We start from the raw sequence: 16142 nt of genomic DNA on the forward strand, positions 1-16142 counted from the left end.
AAAAAAACTCCCACTCAACGTACTTTTCTGGATCAGCTCAGTTGTGGTTTCCCAGGGAGGAATACTTCGCTTATGGTTGGAAAGGTGGCTAGACTGAAGGATAAGAGCCTAAGAGCAGCAACAGCTGCTTTGCACTGTGTACTGTGAATTACCCTTCTCCTTGTTCCACAGAGGACTTGGGGAAGTGGACTGAGTCCAAAGAGGGAATAACATGTAAAATATGCATATATACATCCATACAAAGATATACATCTTCCAAAAGTTTTAAAAATTTAATGAGCCACCTGCTGTAGATTTTAATGCTATGTTTATATCAACTTCATGCAAATGTATTTAAATCTTTTAGGCAATAAAAAGTTCCATACAAAAGGCTGATCCATTGAGACTGGTAACAAAGGAACATCAAGAAAAGAAACCATTTCACTGCTCCCTTGGCAGAAGCACAACACCAACTGGCAGGACAACACCTCACCAGGGAAGAGTGACACCTTTTGAATCAGAAGAAGTAAGACAATGGAGAGGTCTATTTAAACTACTTCTATTTTTTTTTTCTTGACAGTATTGTTCAGAATTTAGATTGGGATCATGTTTCTCACAGAGTTGTTGCTTGGTTTTCTTGCCTTGATACTGTACTGTTTTGTTTTTTGTTTTTTTTTTTTTTGCCAGAAATCTTCTTAGGGACTGCTCATACATTGAAATATTTCACAGAATCACAGAACCATAGGGGCTGAAATGGACCTCTGGAGATCACCTAGTCCAACACCTGCTAAAGCAGGTTCCCTAGGGCAGGCTGCATGGGAAGGTGTTCAGGTTCATTCTGAATATCAGCCTCTCTGGGCATCCTGTTCCAGTGCTTTGTCACTCTTCAAGTAAAAAATTTTTGCCCTCAGAAGAAGTTCATGACTGTGATATGCCATGTCTCATTGCCTTGGCAACCCAATGAGGATCAAGAGAAAGAGCCACAGCTAAAATACAGCTCTTGAGAGAAGGAGAGACAGAGCCCTATCTGGGGCTTCTTCCAGCTCTTTCTCTATAGTCTCTTTCTTCAAAACAGTCTTAATTAAGATTAAACACTTGCACTGTGTCAGTGTATAGGTCTTGTGCACAGACATTCCCAGGAAGGGGGAGCACACTCCATCCATATCACTGATTTCTCCCACGTTACAGCAAGGCACAACTGTATGTCACAACTTCTCCATGTTGCTTCAGGTTGTACAACAACCCTCACCTACTGGGAGAAGAACAGATGAGAGGAAGTCACCTGGAGCTGGCTCACATCTGAGTGTTTCTAAGGGCCATAAGTTATCTTCTTATGACAAAGGTAAGATTTATGGGAATTTTCTGCCTTAGAGTCATCTGAATGATTGATCTCCAACCCTTGGTTAACAGGAAATATGTTGTCACTAAAACTCTCCTACGATTCTCAGAAGTACAAAACTTGCATTTGACAAGAAAAGGAAGATAGAATGTGCTGAATTTATTGCTGTGGAAGCCCAGAAGGTGGAACATGGTGGTGGTCTGCAGTTCTCTTTGGTCCAGGATAAAGCTCCTTCAGAAATGAGCAAGCCAGTGTTGCAAGCAAGCATCTGAGAGCTAGCATCTTTAAAAATGATCTTCTGCACTAAGTGAAGAAACATGACTGTATCCTCTTTTATTTTGCTTTTTCTTACAGGCACACCTTCACCCATTTCAATTATCTCAGAAGACACGTTCCTCTCAAATAAGCACAGCAATAACACGTGCAACTTTGCGCTCTGCAGTTACAGGGAGGAAACACAGGTATTTCACTAAGAAAATCTATGAAATAATTCACTGGTCTATGACTTCAGTTTTCACATACAGCATGCTAGCTCCCATTTGGCTAGCAACAGCACTCTCTTGGATTTATCTCTTATGATGTGTACACTCTCTAAAACAATATTTTAATGGCTTAGAAGTAACAAAGTACATTTCTTTACCAACATATTCCTGCATTGGACATTAATAGATCTATGTTGCGAGTTAGTATTTTAATTTTGATTCAGGAAGAAGAGATTCCTAATCTTAAAAAGACAGAAAGAATGTTAAAACCTCAGAATAAAGTGGCTTTTGCAACGACCCAAAGGAGAAGTGGCATAACTGCATATGAGAACAAAGTACTTACAAGCAGTTCTCCTACTCTTCTGGATGCTGAAGCAAAGGTTGGAGCAATTTATGGTTCTGGGCCTTATATGATGAGTCTTCTTTTCATCTTTTTCATCTTCATCTTTTCCATGGGTGAATTGAAGTGAAACACACTAAGAAAACCTTCCATTCCCACTTCCTTCCTGCCCACTATAAAACTCAGAACTTTTAATCTGAGACTGATACTGAGTTATAATCTCCCGAAAGGATGCAACTTCTTTTTCCTTAATGAAATTGCAAATGTTTTGATCCGGGGCCAGGAGGGAGGGGGAATATTGTATCTGGAAGATTTGTGCCTTTCTCCAGAACAAAGATGAATTATGCATGATTTTTTTTTTTTTGGCTAGTGTTCAGGTTCCACTGCTTGCTTCAGAGCCCCCCAGTACATGGACTTTCCATCTGTTACTGGGCATTCCTTGCGTGCTCTTGAAGCAGCACTACTCTAAAAGTATGCTCAGTCCTTTGAACATAGCTTGACATATAAAGGCAAACAGCAGTTACCTCAAACTGTGTTGGCCTGTGTGTATGAAATCCATATTAGTAAGAAGAATGAGAACTGAAGGATGTTCTGTTTAGAGGGAAGAGAGATCACTGTGGAAAACACTTTGCAAATGCTATGCAGTGGACAGAGGCTTGGGGATCAATCTATCAACTTCAAGCACAGTGTTGGCAGCTTTTCACTGGAGCACATCATTGCCCTGTGGGAAGCAGTACTCCCAGTTCCTTTGGATCCCACAGGCTGACATGTACTACCACTGTAATGAGAATTAGATAGTAATTGCTCTGGATGCCAAGTGCCAGTCACCAGTTAACTTAAGGCTCCTTTATGCTACCAGACAGTGCAAAGACAAGCTGTAACAGTAAATTGAATGCATAGCTACATAGTCAGCATTACCTACAGCTAAGAGCAATGTGGTTTGTTTTGAAAGGTGGATCTTGCTAGCATAGGTGCCTTTCTTTGCAAATCAGCAATCCTGCATTCATTCAGAGATAATCCTGTTCTTTGCAGTTCTTTTTTTTCTCTCCATTTCCTATAGTACAGTTTCACCACAATGCATTCCCTGATATTGCTTTGATAGCTGACATTAATTGGAACTAATGCACAGCAATTGCAGTTACGACTAAAACATCAAAACTCACTATGAATTCAGGACAATACCAAAAAGAAGTGCAACTTTCCTCTTTCTGTGTAAAAGTAAACATTTTTTTTAAGAGTTGATTAAAATTTGTGAAAATATTTTTACAGCCTTTCTGTCTGTATAATTCTGACTGTGATATTTTCATAGGTACAGCCTCCAAAATCAATATTATCTAGAAGGTCAATGTTACATCAAGAAAGAAGGAAAAATGAGGATGTGGTGCAGGAAAAAATAGAGCATCGTGATGGAAAGGTGAGATAAATCAGGGTACTTGAGATCACCAACAGGGCTGCAACAGATAGGAATTGTCACTTCAAGTAGTCATAGAGAATTATCTCTCAAAGAGTCCTTAATGAAGAGCTTAAGTGTAAAGTTCATGTTATGAGTAGCAGGAAATTATATATAGCTGATGGGATGGAAATTTCAGTGGAAATCTTATCTCCTACTGCTCTGACTGAGAGTAATCTATGCCCAATCACAGTTGTCAATTCTTGATAAGCCTTAGGATATGCAAAGTTCAGACAGTAAAGTAAAACACAGGTTCCTGTGTTTATTCAGTTCAGAACTTCTCCTGTTAGTACTTCTCCTGTTAACACGTGTTGATTAATGATACTTTCCAATAAGCACATGTGGAAAAGGCCTTTGCAATATAACATTGTTCAGGGGAAGCTGGTTTGATGTACCTATTTTATTATTTATTATATTATTTTATAGCCAACATTATATTATTTTATAGCTACTGCTGAGATAGACTGTGTGAAAATTTCTACCAGTCATGTTTCCTTCTCATAGAAATAGAAAATACACGATTCATTGTTTTGATCCTTGATAGAAAAATAATTGTGAAAATATCCTCTTTACCACTGTATTTGATTCATAAAACTTAGTGTTGGAAAAGGCTTGCTCAATATGAGAGTGGCCAAAAGGTTGATTGAGTCATTTCTTCTTATTTAAACTAACTGGAACTTTTCCTAACAAGGCCTTTTGTAGTAAGTATCTATAACAATACTAAAACTAAAATCTTGCACTCAGTATTCATTCATTCCCTTTCCCTGAGGATATTTATTGCTTCTTGTCTTGCTGGGATGTGTGCTTTTTTTTTTTTTTTGTAGAGAGCCTGTGACAACACTGGAAATACAAGGAAGAACTATAGTGCACCATATGGTTGTCTTCTTTTTCTGGACTTTGCTAAATGAATTAAATTATGGGATTTATTTATGCTGAACAGAACTAGCTCCCATAGTCATTCTGGAAAACTCATTAACTAGAGGCTGTATTAGGAAAGAAGTCTTCTTAGACCAACATATTGTTTGTAGAACAACACACTGATAATATTATTGCCACCTGTTAAGAAGTCTTGATCAATTTTGTAAGGAATCTCTGCATACAGCCACATTTAACTCTGTAGTATTGACTGTCCATTCAGGCTTATGGTACTTGGAAAAAATGGTTGTTAACGTGTCAGCTGTCTCTGTTAATATATCATTTTGATTTGCATAATCCAGTACAACCTACACAGAATGAGTACCTGCATATATGAAAATAGTACAAACCATTACTAACTGAAGTCGGCCAGTGAACAGCCTGTATTTCTTCATTATTGCCCCAGGGCAATCTGTCTTGTCTTCCTTAACAGAAGAGAAGGTGGTGTGGTGGGAATTTGAGTCAGGTGCTTGAAAAGGGATGATTTTGCTAAAAGATAATGTGAGACTTTTTTTCTCTCTTATGCAAAAATGAGGTAAAAAAAAAAAAAAAAAAAAAAAAGCACATGTGCTGCTGAGGCAGCTTTGAAATGCAAAAGTATTGAGTGAGTACACTGAGTTACTTCAAGTTCCAATTTCATTGGAAGGCAGTGTAGTGTAACTCGCATCCTTTGACTTCAGCAACATTAGGTGCTCTATGTTTTCGAAGGTTGAAGAGGTGCTTACTGACGGTCGTCGAATCATCACTTTCTGCAATGGTACTAAAAAAGAGATCAGTGCTGATAAAAGGATGACAACAATTAGCTTTTTCAATGGAGATGTAAAGAAGATCATGCCAGATCAGAGAGTGGTATGTCGCATTTGTTTTCTTTAAGTAAAATTGTATGGCTAAGTGATCTGTCAAACAAGTTTCTACCATTCATCTTTGTAGCAGAAATGCTAAGTCACAGCTTGAAGCAGTGATTGAGCACCTGGTGGGAAAGTAGGGCCAACCCAGGGCAGCTCAGGTGTATGCAATGTACCTGAGTGACTGGAAGAGGTGGAGCTAAGATCCAGCCCTTCCCAGATCTCATTTAAAGGTTTTCAGTAGAGGCAAGGGTGTCTTGCTGGAGATCCCTGCCTACCTGAGATCTTCTGAAGGTAAGCAGATTTTTTCCTTTGTTTTGATGTCTACAGCTGCTGCTTTTGAGCACACCCTCACTTGCTGTATGTAACCTAGAACTTTGCTACTACACTGGCATTGCTGCACTTTCCATGGTGTTACAGCATTAATGTTACATTACAGTGTATCTTTAAATAGCATTTCTGGGATAAATTGATGAGGAAGGGTGTTGGCTTCCACAGCCCTGATTAGGGAGGACAAGAATGGAAAGAAGTGAAGGTAACAGTTGAAGAAGGGGCAAGCAGGGATTGAGCTAAGCAGATCAAAGGAAACCGGAAGAAGGCAAAATGTAGGGGAAGCCATCTGAAGAAAGGACTACTTTTCATATATTTTAGAGTGGGTTGCACAGGAGATTGTTCTTCTTGGCATTAGGTAAATATGTTTAATAAGAACATGAGCTGAAGTGGGGATGAGTAAGATCTCGGCAAGAATGTGAACGCTTTAAATTATTAGTGCATAGGTTGGAGCTAGAAATCCTATCCATGGGGAGTTGAGAAGATCACTCTCATTGTTCTGCTCTACTCTACAGAAAGTAGAAGTATCTAGATAAAGCCAGGAGGAGAGGTGTGAATGAAAAAAAGGAATTAAAATGGAAGCGTATCAACTTTTAGGAATGGCAGATACCTGAAGGAAATGGCCTTGAAATGACTTCTTAAAGTTCGCTTATTTTTTAAACAAGTTGCTATGGTTTAATCTTCTTATGCAAATATGACCATGCTGCAAACAGTTCACTGTCCTTCCAGATTTATTATTATGCAGATGCACAGACAACTCACACTGCTTATCCAGAGGGCCTAGAGGTGCTGCAGTTCCCTAATAATCAGATAGGTATGCAAGAATTTGTGGGTGTGAACTATATGTGTGGGAATGTCGTAATTGCATACGTGTTGTCTGAGCCTAACTCCAGCAGATTTGCTTTATTTCTTCCAATTTGCTTTGTCTTTGCCTTTTGATTTTTGGTATGATCCATGATTTTACTGCTCAATTTTCTTCTACAAAAAAAAAAAAAAAAAAAAAAAAAAAAGATAATAAAGGGGCATAAATGCATCATTTCTGTAGTTTTACTATCTTATTTGATTCTTTAGTTTATCTAGCAGTACACTGGATAGAATTTCTACCCTCACTACAAAGTCTAAAGTAAATCTCATCTAGTTCTGTGTAAAGTTATGAGAAAAAAAAATGTCTTTGGAATTCTAAATCTTGTTTTCCACAGAAAAGCATTATCCTGATGGCACACAAGAAATTGTGTTCCCTGATCACACAGTGAAATGCCTCTACAGTGATGGATTCGAGGAAACTTTTTTCCCAGATGGTACAATAGTAAAAGTAGAAAAGTAAGTCTCCTTTTAGAGATGGGAATTGGCACTGGGCACAAGTTTAATGTTACTAGCATATACAACTGTGGTTTGATTCTGCATGACTGGAAAACTTCCATATGAAAGAGGAGATTTGGATGAGAACTAGTGCTTTGCCACAGTGAGGAACTGAGAATTGTTTACTTCCACTTTGAATCACAGGTGACCTGATATCACTGGCAAAGTGACTGTGAAATACTTCTTTTTGTTCTATGTAACTTTGCAGTCACTCTCAACGTCTGGCCAGGGCAACAGTATAACTTGCAAGCAAAAGGGAAGCCAGTTGTTTGTATTAACAATATAGGAGTGGAGAAGAGAACTCTTAGGTTGTATTCTTTGGTATTTTACTCGCTTTCTGTTTTTGCCAAGATGTTTTAAATTCTTTGCTTCTATTCCATCATATAAAATGAGGACAAATAACAACAGGAATTCATTACACGTGCCTATTCCATGCTTCTGTTGTAAAAGATTTTTCTATTAGCAAAATGCCTCAAGATCCCTGCATGCAGTATACGTACAAAATACGGGTCCTGCCATCCATTATTATGTATAGAAGCACCTTTGTATTGAAAGTTGATTGTGATAATTGATCTCTGATATGACCGCATGTAAATTCTGAAGTGAATTATATAACCTATGAAAGTTTCTACTTTCATTGTGCCGTCTTAGGCAGCTAGGTATGTTAGGTTAATAACATACAGTGCTTTATGGCCCATTCACTCATGGCTATTGCTTTCAGGAACGGTGATAAACTAGTGGTATTCAGTAATGGCCAGAAGGAGTTTCACACTGCACAGTTCAAGAGGAGGGAATACCCAGATGGAACCATAAAGACTGTGTACTGCAATGGCAGGCAAGAAACCAAGTATTTGTCTGGACGGGTTCGAATCAAAGATGAAGAGGGTAATATCATTCTAGATAAGAAGTGATTCCTCCTCTCAGTGGCTGCACTGAGTAAGTGGCTCAACAAATTTTGTCTGTATGATTTAGTCTCTCCTCTGGACACGTGTGCCGGTTTAAAAGATTCTTTACTGATGCCTCTAATGCTTTTCTGTTGCTGTTAATTATTAAGATTAGAACATGTGAAGCAGTGAAAACCACTACTTCTAATGAAATAAATTAAGGATAATACTCTCAATCTGCTGTGTTCTATACAACTACAAATTGCCATCATACCACAAAGAAAAAAAAGCGTAAAAATCTTAATGGGTGGAGACTAGTCTACATATGTGTCCTGGAGTTATGGAAAAAAAAAAGTAATTAGAAGATGCTAAAGTACACTTTGTATCAGAAGAGGCTGAAAGTGGGGGGCTCTTGAACCTGGAGAAGGCTCAGTCATACCAATGTACATAAATACCTGATAGGAGGGAATGTGGACTCTTCAGAGCAGTGCCCACTGACAAGACAGGAGGCAAAAGGCTTGCACTGAGACGCATGAAATGATACAATTATAGTCTGAGAATACTGTCTAGTGTATTTGAAGACAAAATATAACATTTATTCCTTTTTGGTCATTATTCCAGATAAAAGTGACACTTCTTGTATCTTTCTCAGAACTCTTTTGTGTTGCTTTGTTTTTGAATTAACCTCTCCCATTACTGCCTTTATTCTTCCAGTAGTATAAAAACATTTCTGGTCAGTGAATCTCAACAGATTTAAGGCTCTTTAAGTTGCACTTAATACCTAGGGGGATGAATCATTTACCAGATACTACTTTCAGCTCCCTTCCTGGTAGACTGGCTGTCCATCATCTGTCTTGAATTCTTCTAAAGCACTGAAGCATTTCCCCTGTAGAACTCATCTCACTGCTCAGTGACTGAAGAGACTGAAAATTATTTCCTTGTGCCCTTCAGATTCCTGTAGCAACAAACACGCGTTCATAGAATGCTGCCTTGGCCTTTTCTCACACCTACGTGCAAAGTAATTGCAAGATTATGGAACTTCTCTCTCTTCTCTTTACCTTCCAGTGGGCCAGACTGCCAATGCATCAGCGTTCATATTGCAGATCATCTTTGCAAGAAACAGATTGAGCAGAGTAGAAAATGTTGTTAGTATCGATCATACACCATTACTCATGAATTTAATTGAGATGTTCTAAATATCCAAGAAGTTTGGTGTCAGATGGTGTGGTAATAACATTGTACTGTTTTGCTTATGTTTCATTACAACAAAGGAACACTTTTAAATCTGTGCTCCTCACTATTGAAACACTTGATACATTTTATATGTTTTGTAGAAGGAAACTCTAATCCAAAGAAATCCAAGAGATCATTCTTTTCCACGTGTTTCACTAAGAATTTCTGCTCAGTGTAGCTTCTGATTAAAACCAGTGTGTGTTTTGTGTTTGTTTTTTTTTTTTTTTTTTTTTTTTTTCCAATTGACCATTGTAAAAACAGTCAACATGATTAATTCTCTTTCAGTTTTGTTAGGAAAATTGATGTTTCTAAGGCACAAGTGCTTTTATTCTCAGGGTTTTTTTTAACAAGGAGTGCATATTCTCCAGTTGTTATGCTTACATCCTTTTTGTTTCTACAGTAAAAATACAAACTTGCCTTAAATTATAGGTTGCCATTCATTTATCTGCGCATATAATCCTCTATAATTTTAAGTTCAATAATTTTGTTTGTGATCTGCTTGCTCCTCGGTAAATTAATCTGACTCTACTTCTAGGATGCGTTCTCCTGGAATAGAAGGCATGTAGTCCTGCACAGATGTAACGCTGAAGTGATAATGTGTAACCTCCTAGGTCTCTGCACATGTTTTTCAAGCAATACTTTATAGCACGGAAGCAAAGGGATTCTTGAAGTAAGGGTTGCCATTTAATTTTCTTAGAAAAAGAGACAGAAAAATACGTAACTAATGAGACTTGGCAGGTAAGGAGCCCTTCACAGACCGATTATGGCAAGTTGTACTATTTTTCACAGGCTAATTCTCACACCTTGTCTCCTTTACCTTCCATTTGCTTTAGGTGATCAGGAGCTGCTTGCTCTAGTAGGTATGGTGCAGGAATACTAATAATCCAAATTTTGTGGTGCATGTTTACCTTAATTGTAGCAATACACTTGCCTACTTTGGAAAAGCCAGCTTATTATAACTTTTCCTCTGTGGTATGCAGTGAACATGTTTTTTATGAAATCTTTGGGGACATGGGACACAGCTGGAAAACCCTATTTCTCTCCACAGGTCTTCTAGCACTACAGGAAGTATGTTTCAGCCAGTATCTGGCCTCAATTTTGAGACAAATCTGGAATACACTGTGGGTGACTTGTGAACAATAACTTCAGGCAGCTGGGGGCAGCAAAGGTGTACAAGAGAAGAGTACTAATTTTAGAGTCTCAGATGTCTCAGTTCAGTGTTTTTTTTAATCTTTCATGCTTAATTAATCAGTGAAGAAGTTCTACTGAAAGCAAAACAAAACTGCCTAATTGCTACATCCTTTGGGTGGCTAACACAGTCTGTGAGACAGAGGTTTGATTTGCTCTTCTTGAACATAGTATTTGCAGTTTGTCCTGCCCTCCAATATCAAATTTCTTTCTCACCTTAGGAAGCCTTCTTTATCAAGGGCTTATCTGGGAGGGGGGGGGGGGGAGAGAAACATCACTGTAACAGTGTATGTCAGTACATTTTTTTTTTTTTTTTATAACTCATTTTCCATAAGAATTTCTGCAGAATCCTACAGGTCATAAAATGAAAGTTGTTTCATATTGTTGTTTCATACAGTGCAAAATTAACCTGCGGAAAGTGATGCCAGGCAGCTCACTGGATTGTTCAAAATGTTGTTTTGTGTGATTCATATAAATTGAGAGCATGTTGAATATTTCCCTTGTATAAACTGACCAGCTTTTTCAAATCATAAAGCTGGGAAAAGAAGCAAAGATTTCGGAGATAAATAATAAGACAGGTATTTCTGAGGATGTTCTGAGAAATGCAATTCTCCATTTTTATTTTGAGATTACTTGTAAGAGTTATTCAGCACTTTCATTTTCAAAAATAATCTCTCGTGGTAATTGCTAAATCACAATTTTTACATTGTGTATGCTTTGAAATATTTCCTTCTAATACAGCTTCAGTACATAGCCCACATACCTTCAAGCTAACGGTGTCATTCATGATGTCTGCATGACTTTTAAATTATGAAGTTATACATATCATGTCTTTTTTTGTCTTGTGCTATTTTGTTTGCTCACTAACTTGTTTATTTCCTTTATGATGCTCTTTACATCTGTGCTGTCCTTGGAAGCTTGAAGTGCAGCTTCATTGAAAGGAAAAATAAGCACAAAACCTCCTACCTGGCGGGTAGGCATCTGATCTTTATCAGAGAGGAAATAGGGGCGTGTGCTTAACTTGTAGTTGCAGATTTCAGGTGAAGGTGACCACCGGCTGAGTTGTGCAGAAATGAATGGCGGATGTACAGCTGGGAGTTGTTTGTTTTTAGCTTCAATTTTTACTTGAGAGGATGTTTTTGGCTTATTCATCTTTTCCCGCAGCTGAGAAGTCAGTGTTTCCCTTGGATGTGCTCTGGCAGTTTTCCTGGTCAGGGAAGACGCCTTATGAATTGATCCTCTTGCAAATTGCAGGGCAGGTTGTGTTTGAGGAGCAGAAATACAAGTAGATACTTTTTGACCAGAAAGTAAGCCAGAAGCCTCTTCCGGGGTGCTTTGACCGGCTCTTCTCCAGTGCACCTGCCTTCTAACAGCTTTTGACCCAGGCCTTTCATTCTGCCTGTGAGTGTCAACCTGCTTGTAGTTAAGCAGTTCAACAATATCATGAAGAAGTTTTCTTTTCACAGTGTCATCAATGGAGCAGTCTAAACACAAAGCTGGATTGTAGTTCACTTCTAAAAGCCATGGCTTGAACTTGTCATCAATCAGGATGTCAAAGCCAAAGAGTTCAAAGCAATTGGAAGCCTCTGGTAAGGGAGTGACAGCAAGCAGGGTGAGAATCACAATGTTATTCATCTTTTGCCACAGTAGCGTGTCATCAACCCCAAAAATTCGAAGGTAAGAACGGAATTTGCTGAACGTCCACTTGCAACCACAGCCAATCCCTTCTTTAAATGCTTTATATGAAGCTCCGTATTTGTTGATGCTGGTGTTTGTTAGGTGGGCGTAGACATTGTCTAGAGAACTGAGGTCAAACTTCTCAGTGGCAAACCTCACCAGTCCCTCTTCATAAGTGTAAATGGTGAGTGGGCAAAAACTGGTGACACACACATAAAGGCGAAGATCCAATTTATATCCTGAAATGAGCAAGGGGTTGCTAATGTACTTCTGCACAATGACTGTACAGTGATATACTAAGTCTTTAATGTCTTGGAAAATGAGTATGCCCCTTCCACGGGAGAGATGCACAGGTTTGCAAATCCAGTAGCTAGGTCTGCCTACTGTCTGTCTCTCTTTGCTGTATTCTGCTATAAATTTGACGTAGTCATTGGGCATGATGAATGCCACTGGACTAAATTCATACAGTGTTGATCCATATGCTCCTTTCATACGTTTCAGATGCCTTGCCAAATAGTCTTTTCTGGTGATCCTGACAGCTTCTGGATAGTGGTTGAGTCTCTGCCATGGTTTAATACTGTGGTGGTCTGCCATAGGAAAAGGTGAGTTCCGCCAGTACAAGTTCCAGTCTGTGTCGTCTTGCTCCTTTCGGTCAAATTCAGTCCAACCACGTTCCAGTAAAACCTCACGGATTATTGCAGGGGCATTTTCATGGAGACGGAACACCAAAGGCTTCAAGGTTTCACTTGCATTATCATCTGCCAACATTTCCATCTTACTAGCTGAAAGAAAACAGAATTGTCAGGAAAGAAACAATGCTACAAGTTGTGCTAACAGTCATCAGCCTTGCTGTATTCTTAATGTTTGTCGCTCTCAACACATTCTCTAAGCATATTACTCTTGTTTCCATTGCCCATGAAAGAGAAGACAAAGGCTTGTTTAAGCTGAAAGGTATGTTAGAAGGGCATAAACACCAGATAGCTGTCAAGATAGTACAAAGCATTGACTGCTGAACATCTTCAGTCTTGCATTTACTCTTTCTTTGAGGTAGCCTACTATAATAGCAGTTGTCCTAAAACTTCTGTAATTCATGAATATTTACTGAATATTTCAATTTCCTGATATGGGAAGTTTTTTCCACAGAAGAAAAATAATCTGCCAGGTATTCTTGAAACTCAGAATTTTGTTTTGAAACTGTCAGAATATCTCACTTATGTTTTTTGAAAAGCCAGATTCAACAGTTCTTGTTCAGAAAGACTTCTTAATGTCTTACCATTAATAAAATGTAAGTTAAGTTAACTTAAAAGTTTTGTCAGCTGCAGAACAGATTAAGGCTTATTTCATCTGCATGTGGAAAACAACTCAGAATTTCTTGTATGATATAAAACATGCTTCACTTTCCACATCTGACATCTGGTAATCCTCTTCTATGATGTATTTGATGTGGCTGTCCAATACATTTTGCTGCTGCTATCAGGCTCAATTATGGACTGTAGCTGAATTGTCCTTAGTGAGAGCTTTCCTTGGGTAAGGGTTTGTAGGAAACAGGAAAGAAACATGGTAGGTACTGCAGCATAATAATGATGTAATGTGACTTAGGAACTAACACCACAAAGGTGAAAGAAAGACTTCTTTCTACATCTCTTGCAGGCAGTGCTTCCCAGGAAGCTGAGGGTTTGCTGTTGAGCCTGCACACAAGCCTAACCTGGTGGCATAGTGAACCCGGGCAATTTTTGTTGTCTTTTGCTTCTGCTTTCTTTCCTGGGAGTTTTTTCCTGCCTGATATTAAACGGCAGTATGTCACATGCCGTGTGTGTGCAAAACAGCAAGTTTTACAGTAGCTGGTTCACAATCTCAGGCAGTGATTATTACATTGAGAAAAAATGTATATACCTGAAAATAGCCATACTAAGCATTTGGATGAGTCATCTTAGGACTGCAGTTTTGTTGTTTTTGTACTGCTAAGCATTCCTACTAGCAGTGTTTCAGTGAAAAGCACTGTTGCACAAGAATCTAGAGCAGCTATGATTACTCTGGTAGGTAATCATAAAATCAGGCTGCTAGTAGTATCTGAAGAATGAAGCTGCCTTTAATGGTTTTCTATGTCAGGGTGTATTAATGGTGCATCTTTCATACCTCTGGCACTCAGGGAACAGCATAGAGGAAATTGACTTACCAAGCTTCGATATAACAACATGAGTTTCAAACTTCCAGGTAATTAAATACAAAGAAAACAATGAGAGAGCAGTTACCTGCTTTTTTTTTTTTTTTTTAAAAAAAAAAAGCCCTATCACAAATAAGCAGAAGCTCTTAAAGTAATACTACAAAAGTTAACTCTAGAAGATACAGTGATTTTAATGAGTGAATTTTACTCATCTATACAGACACATGCCTGGATGAATGCTCACCTCATCATCTAGAAGAGTTTTGCCTGCATTCTCTGAGCTCTCCGTTTTTGGCCCATTCTTTAATAACCTGAAAATCCACCCATGTGTTTGCAAACATTCATTCATCCACAGAGTGGAAATGGCTGCAGCTGCCTGTGAGTGTGCTGGAATCCAAAACCCACAGACTATTGCTGCAGATGTTCCCCTCAGAATAAGGGCTGCAGCTGTGACCTCACTGTTCCCATGGAGCTGTGTGGTGACCCTGGGGCCACCAGGCAGTCCCAACCTCTTCCAGGGCTCTAGGTCTGCCTTGGCTGTTAACATCTATTTCTGCATCACAGTTGCTTGTCTTTATACCTACTGGAAGCAGATCTTGTGAAAATTTGATTCTTAATGGTTAGGCATTGAAACTGTTTGCTTGCAGTGTTAAAGTGGACTGCCTCTGCATAGCTAAACTAAGCAGACTGACTGGTAAGTGTTTTGCACTAAAGTCCTCAAACCCTCAGGGCCGCAGACCATAACATGGGTCTGCAAGCTGCCTGCACTGGGATTCTGTCTCACAACCGACCATTCTAATCATTCCTTTAGGCCTCATTTCTGTCCAGTAAGCAGCCTCATACTACAAGGTCAGGAAGGATGCCTGCCAATCCAGCTTCATCCCATCTGGCTACACCACGTGGCCCCTCACGTGCATTGGGTGTGGGCTACCTGCAACAAAAGCACGTTCCCTGCCTCGCAGCACAGGGGTAAGGCTGAGAAGGTGCACGCTGTGTCTGAGCAGAAGTGCTATGAGTTTAAAGGCTGGGCGTATCCCCCTGCACTGCACTCCTTCCTAGGTCAGCCTCGCCCCTCGGGCCTGCCGCCCCACACGTACCTCTGCCAGCTTCAGCCCCTTCCAGGGCCGTTCCGGCCGCAGCTGCATGCGCTCGAGCGAGCGGGAAGCGGCGGGGCCGGCTGCTGGGGCCGGAGGAAGGAAGGGACGGCGGCCGTTGCTTGGCAATGAGGAAGGGCGGGCGGAGGCTTCAGAGCCTTGTCTAGCTGCCTGCGGAGGGACGTCCTGCTGCCTTTTCCCCCTTCCCCCCGGGCTTTCCTGCTGTTACGGTGGAAACTGTTAATGCATGAGCATTAATTACTTGAAGTTGACTGTCTTAAGCTCCAGATGGTGCTATGATGCATGGTATGCCCGCCACCTGCCTCCTCAGCAACGGACATTGCGTGACCCAGCTCAGTCTGTGAGCTCTCAGGGAGAACTCATCGCACACTGGCTGAGGGGAGCTGCTGCTTCCTTGCAGGATGAACGCAGCTGTGGCTGTGGGAGAGATCAGAACCTGCGTGGTAGTGCAGCATGGGCTGAAGGTGAGCCTGTCTGTGCCCTGCTGCTGGACCTCAGAGCAGACAGACCTGGGCTGCTTGCTGCCTGACAGTCATGTTCTGGTACAAAGTGTAGACGCAGCCAGACTGTAACAGAATGCTATTCACAGCGAGTGCTTAAAAAAGGCAGGATGAGAAGAATATAAATCTTTATCAGTGGTGACTCCACGATCATAGATCACTGGAACTGTTATATGCATTCCCTGTAATCAGGTAAGCAATTCCAGTGGCTGCCATCTTCTGATGTTGCATGTGGTTTTTTCAGCTTTGATTGTAAACCTGTACCAGGTCTGATCCACAAATACCAAATTGTTAGGACTTTAAGAGTCTTGTATACATTTATCCAAACTTTATTAATTAAAA

At 39.9% G+C, this 16142-nt stretch overlaps 1 protein-coding gene and 1 long non-coding RNA gene across 2 annotated transcripts; one reads left to right on the plus strand and one right to left on the minus strand.

Annotated features, from left to right (window-relative positions):
* Positions 1-5560: 5560 nt before the first annotated feature.
* On the plus strand, positions 5561-8159 carry LOC122192975. The gene is made up of 4 exons (XR_006182760.1): positions 5561-5644; positions 6410-6494; positions 6880-7000; positions 7761-8159. It is a non-coding gene; the product is annotated as an uncharacterized LOC122192975 (long non-coding RNA).
* Positions 8160-10998: 2839 nt separating this feature from the next.
* TTLL2 (tubulin tyrosine ligase like 2) lies at positions 10999-15357 on the minus strand. The gene is made up of 2 exons (XM_042890032.1): positions 15283-15357; positions 10999-12803 (listed from the first exon to the last, which is right to left on the minus strand). The coding sequence occupies exon 2, from the start codon at positions 12793-12795 to the stop codon at positions 11170-11172; it is 1626 nt and encodes a 541-aa protein (XP_042745966.1). The 5' UTR covers positions 12796-12803; positions 15283-15357; the 3' UTR covers positions 10999-11169.
* Between the last annotated feature and the right edge of the window lie 785 nt (positions 15358-16142).

The sequence above is a fragment of the Lagopus leucura genome, unplaced genomic scaffold, assembly GCF_019238085.1.
Source record: "Lagopus leucura isolate 7727_CA_CO unplaced genomic scaffold, USGS_WTPT01 Super-Scaffold_73, whole genome shotgun sequence".
Lineage (NCBI taxonomy): Eukaryota > Metazoa > Chordata > Aves > Galliformes > Phasianidae > Lagopus > Lagopus leucura.